Here is an 11,126-nt window from a genome sequence, read left to right as displayed (position 1 = left end):
TATGGAAAGGGGGCAGAAATGACCATGAGCGTTCCCAACTCACACTGCGATGTTCATACTTAGAAGTTGCGTAAAGCCAAGAACTCCACTAGGTATAAACTACCGATTATTTGCTTTAGTGGAAGAAAATACCAGCCAAGATAGAGATGGCATGTGTGAGTGTGTGTGTGCAGCGGATTATAGTTAAGCAACCTGAAATCTGATTTTCCACTATCTTGGGACTACATCTCTCCAAGTGCAAAGTGAGGGGTGGCACTAGATGATGTATAAGTTCCCTTCCAGGTGTACACTTTCTTTTTTTATAATTATTTATTTTTATATTTTAAAATTTATTTTTCAATTACAGTTTACATACAATATTATATTTCAGATGCACGACATAATGTTAGACATTAGGCATTTCTATCCCTCATGAAGTGATCACCCCGGGAAGTCTAGGACCCACCTGGCACATCCATAGTTATTACAATATTACTGACTGTATTCCCTACGCTGTGCTGTACATCCCGGTGACTGTTTTTATAACTGACAGTTTGTACTCCTTAATCCATTTTTGGTGTTCCATTTTCTAGCTGAGTTTTGTAAAAGAAAGAAGCAAGTAAGATAGGACTTTGTCAGGAAAAAACTATTTTGAGGGTGAATTGTGTGTTAGGAAAGGAATATATTTAGAATCTCTATTAATTCTCTTTCATTACTATTTTATATCAGTGAAAAAAATGAGATATACTTGCTTTGCAAAGCAGAAACTGGTATTATTCTCTATGTAATTCATTAATTGATAATTAACCATTAATGTTATAATTGTAATAATAAATATTATTGTTATATAAATTATGTTATTAATAATATATTAATAAAATAATGTTAATTTTATTCTATTGCTATTTTGAACTATGTGCATAGTCTATTTTTCATTAATATAGCCTTACTATCATAAAATTGCAAATTAGAGCCCCCCAAATTCACATTTAATGCCACTCGCTTACCACCAGCATAGTTTTTGCTTGTCATTAGCTTAAGAACTTTTTTTGCACTGTGGTAATTATACTATAAAGCTTTCCTATATGCTTATTTTTTTCATGACACTTTGGCTTATCACTCAAAACAAAATGCAGTTTGTCAGCGCCTAATGAGCAGGCAGGGCTGTCCGTTACTCTCTGTGGTCTGTACCGACCAGGGTCCTGTGTTACCGACTTGGCCTGAGTCACTCTCGTGAGTCCCACGTTCCCAGCTGGACAGGCCACCGCTCTGCATACCGTCTGGAAAAGCTTGTCGTCGGGCGTGGGGGTGTTGGCAGTGCGGCGGTAACCCCGGAACCGATGCTCCAGGGACTTGTCATACGGGTAGTTGGCCACCACTGCCCCCCCATGGAGGTTGGCTGAGAGGACAAAGTTGAGGGAGCGTATCCACTGGATGACGGCCCGCGTCTCAGGTTCCACCTGAGGAGAGATGGGAGACGTCTGAATAAGTCTGTCAGTAACTGGCCTGAGGAGACGGCATGTCCGAATAAGACAGGTCCTACCGGGTATGAAAGTGTAGGTGGGGAAATTGTGACCTTTTGCGTGATGGTTTTAAAAAATGAAGTGGATGGCCCTAGCCAGGTAGCGCAGTTGGTTAGAGCATTGTCTCATACAGCAAGGTTGCAGGTTCAATCTCTGATCAGGGCACACATAACAAGCAACCAGTAAGTGCATCAGTAAGTGGACAACAAATCAATGTTTCTCTCTCCCCTCCCCTCCCCAAGTAACAATAATTTTAAAAAGATTGTCTTAAAAAAATTAATTGATGGAGCCCTTTTTCAAAATGAAATCTTATATGGAATCCTAATATATAAAACAGATAAAAAGAGAGCTTTTAGTGAAATCATTGTGTAGGATACATGGCAGGATACATGTGCCCGAATGCATAGAATGTACACATGAAGAGTGAACGCTAATGTAAATTATGGACTTTGTATAATAACGATGAGTCAAGGTAGGTTCGTCACTTGTAACAGATGCACCACTCTGGTGCAGTATGTTCATGATGGGAAGCGGGGGGCGGGGGGGTGGGGACGGGGAGGTATATGGGAGCTCTCTGTAGTTCCTACTCAATTTTGCTGTGAACCTAAAACTGCTCTAAAAATAATGTCTATGTGAGAGAGTGGTGGGGAGGAGAGTGAGAGTGAGAGAGTAGAGAGAGAGAATGAAAGAGAGAGAGAGAGAAGAGCACAAGCTTGACCCCTCCCCCAGGGAAGAGCCCTCCAATTCACCCACTGCTTCAGTAGGGCTTCGGAGGCACCTTTGCAGAAATTCGGGTTTTGGTGAATAAATGTGGAAAACACTGGTTTGCAGTAAAGGTGCCAACCTCCTTTCCCTAACACATCTGCTGTGATGGTGACACGGTCACACCCCAATTCCATGGGTGAGAACAGTGTAACATGGGCCAGGCTTGGCTAAGAAGCAAAATCCCACCCTACTGATGCTTATTACAGGGCTAATGAGTGATGGCGTTCCAAGGAAAGCCACGCATCCCCTGGACTTGCAGTAATTTACATCCTCCCTGTTTTTCCTCCCCTCGGGGCGGACGTGCCTAGAGGTTATGTGGTGTTAATGTGTCTCAGGAGCAGGCGCACCTGCGGGATGAAAGCATTCACAGTACCAGGGGTACACGACAGGCCTCCTGGGGAGAAAGGTCTGGGACCATCGAATGGGATCCTCTGAGTGGAGAGTAAGGGAAACGAGAGTACGGTAAAGTAGTTAGCGCTCATATGGAAAGGAAGGAGGAAAAACTATGCATAAGAGAAAGACTCTCTCACCCGGCCAGCTTGGCTCAGTGGATAGAGCTTCGGCCTGCGGACTGAAGGGTCCCGGCTTCGATTCTGGCTAAGACTCTCTGAATTTCTCTCTATAGCTCATTGCTGATGAGCACACAGTCCACATGCAAGAGAGCTTTCTCTATAGACAGCTAGAGTTCTGTGTCAAGTACAGGGCAGTAGAAAGAATGTTGGATGAGTGGGGAGACCTGGGTTTTAAACCTGATTCCATCAATTACAGCTGTGAGAATTGAAATTATTTTTTTCTACAAGCGTAAAATCTCTAAAACAGAGATGGGTAACACTGAGGGATGCACTCGCCACACAGTGTTACGGTGATCAACTGAAATAATTTTATAAAATACTGTGCAATGTATGACACCGCTTTCACGTCCCTCACTACCATGGCCACTAACATCAAACATTTTGTGAGCAGGTGCCCCTGGGAGGTCCCTGTGCTGGGTGAGGGAATCAATACGAAGAGGCAGTTCTTCCTGCTCTGGGCACACTAACATGGGGCTGAGTTGATGCCTTGTTCTCGCCTCTTTAGTTGATGTGAAGATTTCCAGAGGAAATTCCAGGTGTGGATGCACCTGCTTCTGTATGTGAATTTCTCCCGTACCTGGCTTTTCCAGTTGTCTGGAAGGGGCAAGTGGTGGTTGGGGCCTCCGTACTTCTCATTGTAGTAGATGTAGGTGTTGAGGTCGGGGAAGTTGCGGTTCAGGTCCACGCCATTTGCATTGTTTCTGCCAACCAGATATCCAGAAGCGTCTGGGCCCTCGTGGGGAAATGGAGAGAGGGAAAAGGAAGGTTTCAGACTAAATCCTGTATTTGAAGAACCCCTACTTCAAAACAAAACAAAAAAAAACCTGCTTTACTGAGATAAAACTTATGTATCATAAAAGTCACCCATTTGAAGTATACAATTCAATTAATATTAGGATGTTGACAGAGCTGTACAACCATCACCACAATCTAATCTGAGAACATTTTTATTACCCTAAAAATAACCCTCATGCCCTTTTACAGTCACTCTGTATTTTTACTTTAACCCTCGTAGATTTGCCTTTTCTGGACATTTCACATATGTGAGATCATACATTATGTGTTTGGCTGTTTTCACTAGATAATGTTTTCCAGTTTCCTTCATCTTGTAGCATGTATTAGTACTTCATTCCTTTTTATTGGTGAACTAGAAGCCCAGTGCACGAAATTCTGCACTGATAGAGTCTCTAGTGGCTGCTGGCCAGGACCTCCCTCCCTTCCCCCAGCCAGCCCCACCCCCTGGTCAAACTCCTGGACAAACTCCCGTTCGAGGGGATAATTTGCACACTATGCTTTTATTATACAGGTTAGCTCCATTATATTTAACACATTTTGTTTACCCATTCACCAACTAATAGACTGTACCAGTTGTCTGGGGCTGCCATAACAAATTACCACAAACTATGTGGCTTATAAGAACAGAAATTTGTTCTCCCACAATTCTGGAGGCTAGAAGTTTGAAATCTAGCCATGCTTCCTAAAGGTTCAGGGGACGGTCTTTCTTTGTCTCTTCTTGCTTCTGGTGGCTGCTAGCAACCCTTGCTGTTCCCTAGCTTGCAGATAAATCACTCCAATTCCTGCTTCCGTCTTCGTATAGCCTTCTCCCCATCTGTTTATGTCTCTATATAAATTTCTTCTTTTTTTAAAAAAATGATTTTATTGTTTTTTTTTTTAGAGAGAGAGAAAGAGAGAGGAGGGGAGAGAGACAAGGAAGAGATAGAAACATTGATGAGAGAGAAAAACATGGATTGGCCGCCTCCTGTATGCCCCTTACTGGGGATCGAGCCTGAAACAGGGCATGTGCTCTGACCCGGAATCCAGGTGACCTCTCGGTGCATGGGGTTGCATGGGTCGATGCTCAGCCACTGAGCAACACCAGCCAGGCAAATTTCTTTCTTCTTCTAAGAACAACAGGCATATTTGATATAGGGTCCACCCTAATCCAGTATGATTTTATCTTAACTTGATTACATGTGCAAGATCCTTATTTTTAAATAAGGTCACATTTACAGGTTCCAGGTAGACATGAATTTGGGGGGATACTTTTTCAACCAGTACATGGACATTTGGGTTGTTTCCACGTTGGGGCTATCATGAATAATGCTGCTATGAACACGTATGTACAATTCTTTGCGTGAATCTATGTTTTCATTTCTCTTGGGCAGATACCTAATGAAACTGCTGGGTCATAAGGTAAGTCTATATTTAACTTTTGCAGAAATAGCTAAACTGTTTTTTTAAACTGCCTGTGCCATGGAAACCCCCACCATCACTTCTAAAAGTTAGTACACTTGCTTATCTTTCTTCTGAATAATATCAACCTCAAGCTTCAGACTTTATCACTTATTTGGTCATGAATTCATTCATTCATTCATTCATCCATCCATCCACCTAGTTAACCAACACTTATTTAAGTCCATCTCTGATAGATACAGGGGAAAGATAATGAGACATTATTTTAACATTTTAAGAATTCACAGTATATCTGGGGAGACAGATGTTTATATAAATAACTAAAATAAATTCCATGTAATGTTCTAGGTGGCCTTGGAGAAGGGGAATCGTGTCCACTGAGCCCTGCTGACAGAGAGTAGAGCCCCATGTGGTGGTTATTCCTAGAAGGAAGGAGAATGGTTCAGTGCTGGGCAGCTAAACACTCACAAAGGTACTACCAGGCTCTATCTTTCCAAGAAATCTATTTTTCACAGATTTCTTCATTTTCATGGCATCCTGCTTATATTTTATCCTTAGATCTCATTGAGAACATAATGTTTTTCGAAGTTCTCTAACATTTCCTACATCAATGTTGTCCAGTGGAAAACACTTATCTGATTTTTCAGTTTGGAGTTTGATTTTTCACTTCATGAGATAATGATGTTTTCTTATGCCTCTAGGGGCTTTTCTCTACTTTGCTATTAGTATCAGCTAGCTCTTATCTGTTCCTATGAACAGCTATGTTAATTTACCTATCGGTGTTACTGCTCACATGGGGCCGTTAGCTAAGCAGGCAGGTAAGGAACTCCCTTAACGGAAGGTTCCCATAAACAGGGCTGGTGGTATATTCGTTTCCTGTTATTGCTGTAACAACTTGTCACTAATTTAGTGGCTTAAAATAGCACAAGTTCATTATATTTGGAGTTGTGGAGAGAAGACTGAAATGGGTCTCACGGGACTAAGACCAGGGCTGTTTCCTCCGCAGGCGCCGGGGGAATCCGTGCCACATCCAGAGGCCACCCGCATTCCTGGGCTCATGATCCCTTCTTCCACCTTCAAAGGCAGCAGCATCACATCTCCAAATCTCTGACTCTGACCTCCTGCCTCCTTCTTCCACACCCAACGGACTTGTGGTTGGTGACACTGGGCCCACGCAAATAGCCCCGGATATTAAGGTCAGTTGTTTAGCAACCTTCATTCCATCAGTACCTTTATCCCCCCTTGCCATGTAACATAGCACATTCACAGGTTCCTGAGATTAGGGCTTGGGCATCTTTGAGGGAGTGGAAGGGGCATTATTCTGCCTTTCCCAAAGCTGGCTTTTTTTAAAAAAAAAATTTTTTTTTAGATGGTTTCAGAGAGGAAGGGAGAGGAAGAAAGAGATAGAAACATCAATGATAAGAATCATTGATTGGCTGCCTCCTGCACGCCCCCTACTTGGGATCGAGCCCACAACCTGGGCATGTGCCCTTGACCGGAATCGAACCCGGGACCCTTCAGTCGGCAGGCCGATGCTCTATCCACTGAGTCAAATCGGTTAGGGCCAAAGCTGGCTTTAAAGTTTGGTGGCCAGGCTGGTCTTCCACGCAGACAGGTTTCTCCTGGGCATGGCGGGTAACTCTGAGAGTGTGATAGCCTGCTGGGTCCTCTTTGGGTTCAGGTTCAAGCTCTGCTCCTTCTGAACAAGTGCACAGCAGGCAAGTAAAAGGGACTGGCTCCCCAAAGATACCCATAGGATTTAGAGAGCTGGCGGGGTTCCCCCACTTCCTCCCACCCCCACTTCATCCCACAAAAGATGTGGGCAGGGAAGGGTCAAGAGAAGGAGAGCAGGCAGGCTGGGGTGCCACCCCCTCCCCAACTCTTTCAAATGTTTCTGCTCTTTTGGAAACTCAGGTCTCAAGGCACCTCTCTGATTTCCAGTGAAGGGAAAAGGTTTTGCTGCTTCATTGGTTACATCACACCAGCAGGAAGTTGGGAGATCGCAAAGGTCAAATTTGTGTTGAGTTCAATATCTTGGCTCCATTCCCCATCCTGTCTCTGCTCACCCCCCAGCCCTACCCTGCTTACAACACTCTTGGTCATGAAAGGACAGGTACTGTGTGGTCCTGCTTGTGCGGGACAGCGTGGTCAGATTCACGTAAGCAGAGTGGCGGGTGGCTGCCAGGGGCTGGGGGAGGGGGAGTGGGCACTACTCAACGATGGGCATTAGGTTTCGGTTGAGCCGGAGGGGTAAGTGCCGGGATCTGCTGTACGACATTGTGCTTATAGTTAACAATACTGTACTGGACACCTACAATTTTGTTAAGAGGGTCGATCTCATCTTGAGTGTTTTTACCACACTAAAATAAAATAAAACAAATTAAGTAAAGCAGTGAATTCTAGTTTATAAAATGAAAAAAATTCAAGTCTGCCCCAAATAAACATATTTTTAAATTTAAAAAAACTTTACACCCTAACCCCTGACTTTCCCCCAAAACAATCAGGTTCCAACATCGCTTTCAAAGGAACGTGATCATTGCGTAAGGCAGGTGTCTGGCTTTGCCCTTGAATATTCTAGTTCACTTGCGGGAAGGGGGTGGACTCTGTATTTCAGAATATTCACTTATGACTTTAATGCACAGCCACAAAAGAACTGCCGCTTTGAAGTGAGGCACACTGACATTTTGAGTTTATGTTCATAAAGTAAAAATCCACAGACATTTTTCTTCTTCTCTCCTCCCCTGCAAATGAAACTCTAAAATAATTAAAAAGTTGAATACTATACTAGGAGAGGGGGGAAAAAACCTACAGAAATAAAGTATGAAGAATCTAAAATTAACTCCTCACTTCACAGTTCTGGGAAAAGCTTGATCTCTCTGATAACCCCCCCTCCAACACCACCCCAACCCCAACGCAAATGCAGAGCAGTTAGGGCTCGAAGCTAAAAGTTCAGGGAAGGGGGTCTATTTTGCAATGTCCCTTCATGCCTGCATAGTATTTTCCAGTTTACAAAGTGTCCTCACAAATATTGCCTCATTGACCTTTCCAATAAAACCAGCAGGTCAGCTCGGTCTGCGTGTCTCAGTGGCTGAGGGTGGATCTATGAACTAAGAGGTCACGGTCAGGGCACATGCCCGGGTCGCAGGCTCAATCCCCAGCGAGGGGCGTGCATGAGGCAGCCAATCCATGATTCTCTCTCATCATTGATGTTTATCTCTCTCTCCCTCTCCCTCTTCGAAATCAATAAAAATATAAAAGAAAAACAAAACAAAACAGGGGGTCCACTGGAAAGGTGCTGATGGAACTGAAATTCCCAGAGAGCCCACATTCATTGCATAGGGTTTTAGAGCCCTGAGCCCAAACCTTCATACTTTATTATATTTCTTACAGTGGCACCGAGAGGACACATTGTCTCCCGGCTTTTACTTCATCCCTTAAGATGGCCCTATTCTCTGCACAGCTCGGTACCTGGGCGGCCGCCACCTCGTAGCCATCCGGGTTCATGGACGGCATGATGTGGATGCGCGTGTCCTGGACCAGCCGCAGGATGCGCGGGTTCGCGTTCCGGAACTCCTCGCACAGGAACTCCGACAGCTGCAGCAGCAGCTCGCGGCCCAGCACCTCGTTGCCGTGCATGTTCCCCACGTACTTGACCTCAGGTTCCACTGCAAGCGTGAGAAAGACACGCGGGCCGATCAAAGGTGGGGAACGTGTGCAGGAGCCATGGGTGCCTAACGTTGCAAAGGGGCCGTTTCCCTCTTTTTCACCAGCGAATCCGAGAAAATCTCATGCTTCCGTTGGGTCTTTTCCAGTCATCCCCGAGCCCCTTTCCAACAAATTGCAATCACAAACGCTACACGAATCCATGCCCGGGAAAATAAGGACTGCCACTGACTGAAGCCCTACTGTGTCCTAGACATTTGTGCTCACTACTACTAATCCTCACAGAAACCTTGTTAAGGGGTCACTGCTCGCCTCCGGATGAGGGTACTGGGGCGGGGGGAGGTTAAGTAACTTGTCTGAAGTCGTAATCTGATAGAGGCCAAAGCCCAGGGAGCATTTACGCAGGCAGCTCCCTGCTTCTCAGAGACAAGTCTTTTAGGATAAGGGCGGGGTTTCCCCCAGACCTGCTCACCTAAACGCTCTAGGTTATACCGTCATAGTTTCTAATCATCTTGGTTGAAAACTTAATTTTCCTGGTACTTAGGAAACGAAAATCTCTCCGTAGTATCTGAGAATGTTGTGTTTTGAGGCACAGAGTGGGAAGGAATCTACCTAAGCCTCATTCCCTAATCTTCTCATTGGCTAAAGTAACTGCTCAATTAAAGCAAGAACTGAGGTCAGGAGAAGAGCCGATAGAACCCCTTAAAGTAAATAATTCCGGCCCCTTTTTAGAGGAAGGAGAAACACTCCGGCCAAGTGATTTATCTTCCTCCCTCTTTGATTTCCCTTCCACCCTCTTCCTGTCTCTGTGGTTTTTCTGCTTCTGGACCTCTTCATCTCTGTATTTCCAAGTCCCCCTCAACATCCTTGTAGGCTCTGGGGGGCCATCTCGGGCTCTCTCTGCTGTGAGTGAACTCACTGCTGAACTTCCCTTCTATGGTACCCACCACTTTCTACTCTGAGTTTTACCTAATTTTGCATAGGTCCTATTTTCTTTACTGGACCTGGCCTTTCCAATATATACATTTAAACAAATATTTTAGGGCATTTATCTTAGTGTACCTCCAGCAGTCTTTTCCCCCCAAAATGTCTATAACCCACAAGGATCGTGTAGTAAATTTTCCCTAACGTGTAGTCTTTAATTCTGAGTGCATTTCTTTAATCTTAGATTATGTCTTCCTTACTTTTCTTAGTGTTAAAATATCCCTTCTTTTAAGAAAGGGTGGTGATAGCAGATGGCAAGTAGTATCTTCAACATCCTTGTTCAGTAAAATAAAATTTGGAAACTATATTTTAGTCTCCTCCAATCTCTCTTATTTATTCTTAAAAATGTTTAACTTCTTTGAAATCTAAAAGTGGGCAACTACTGCACTATAGAAACTAGCACAGTGCTTTGCACTTAGTAGGTGCTCCCTGTCAAATTCGTTTGTCGCTACTTTCAATGTAGTATGCGGAATACGATCACTTATAACAACCACTGCTATCATTTTGGTTTAAGCCTCTACCCTCTCGCACCTGGATTGTTACACTAAATCTCCTACTTGAACTCCTTGCATCTGCCCAGCCCCATTAAAGTGCATTCCCCTGAGTCAAAGTTCTGCAAACTTTTATTGTAAAGAGCCAGATAGTAAATAATTTGGATTGGGAGCTGTATAGTCTATGTCACAGCTCCTCAACTCTTGCAGTCCTAGACAATACAAAAACAAATAGGTGAGGCTGTGTTTCAAAGAAACTTTATTTACCCAAACAGATAACTGCTCTGAGTGATCCTTAAGTTTTTTAAGTCAGATCATGTCCCTCTTCTGCTTAAAGCCCTCCAGTGACTTCTGGCTTCACTCAAAGGAAAAGGAAAAGCCAAAATCTTTACAAAAGCCTGTAAGGCCCTACCCACTCTCCTGTTCGGCTTCCCTGACCTCGCTGCTCTGACCTGTCTCCTGCTCTCCCACTGTTCGCTCTGCTGCAGCGGCAGGGGCCTCCTTGCCGTTCTTCACACACGCCAAGCTCCTGCTCTCTTCTCTGCCTGCAGTGTTTTCCTTCCCAATATCAGTTTTAGCCATACTGACATATCACCTTGACAAAGAATCTTTTTCTAAATAGCACTGACCTCTCCCCTACTCTACCCATAGTACTGTATAACATCCTCTATCTCTCTTTCCCGGTTTATTTTTTTTCTACAGCACTTATACACACACACACACACACACACGCACACACACTAGAGGCCCAGTGCACAAAAATTTGTGCAAGAGGAGGGGGGTCCCTCAGCCCAGCCTGCACCCTCTCTAATGCAGGACCCCTTGGGGGATGTCCGACTGCCAGTTTGGGCCCAATCCCACAGGGACATCCCTCTCGGAATCTGGGACTGCTGGCTCCTAACCGCTCACTTGCTTGCCTGCCTGATCGCCCCTAACTGCCTCTGCCTGCCTGCCTC

At 44.5% G+C, this 11,126-nt stretch overlaps 1 protein-coding gene and 1 long non-coding RNA gene across 2 annotated transcripts in view; one reads left to right on the top strand and one right to left on the bottom strand.

Annotated features, from left to right (window-relative positions):
• The window catches only part of LOC107181961, a 12,434-nt gene extending 9,610 nt beyond the window's left edge, over nt 1–2,824 (top strand). The window contains exons 2-3 of the long non-coding RNA XR_001512677.1: nt 1,516–1,525; nt 2,806–2,824. This is a non-coding gene — a long non-coding RNA (uncharacterized LOC107181961). The remainder of the gene's footprint in view (nt 1–1,515; nt 1,526–2,805) is intronic.
• CPN1 (carboxypeptidase N subunit 1) overlaps nt 1–11,126 on the bottom strand; it is a 21,722-nt gene that overhangs the window by 8,238 nt on the left and 2,358 nt on the right. Inside the window, exons 2-5 of the mRNA XM_006756562.2 lie at nt 8,501–8,697; nt 3,417–3,572; nt 1,245–1,439; nt 1,040–1,047 (exon numbers count right to left, since the gene is read on the bottom strand). Of these exons, the coding sequence (XP_006756625.2) occupies nt 1,040–1,047; nt 1,245–1,439; nt 3,417–3,572; nt 8,501–8,697 (556 nt within the window). The remainder of the gene's footprint in view (nt 1–1,039; nt 1,048–1,244; nt 1,440–3,416; nt 3,573–8,500; nt 8,698–11,126) is intronic.

This window comes from Myotis davidii, unplaced genomic scaffold (assembly GCF_000327345.1).
Source record: "Myotis davidii unplaced genomic scaffold, ASM32734v1 scaffold332, whole genome shotgun sequence".
NCBI lineage: Eukaryota > Metazoa > Chordata > Mammalia > Chiroptera > Vespertilionidae > Myotis > Myotis davidii.
Note: the sequence above shows the minus strand (reverse complement) of the source record. Positions and strands in the feature narration are given on the sequence as shown.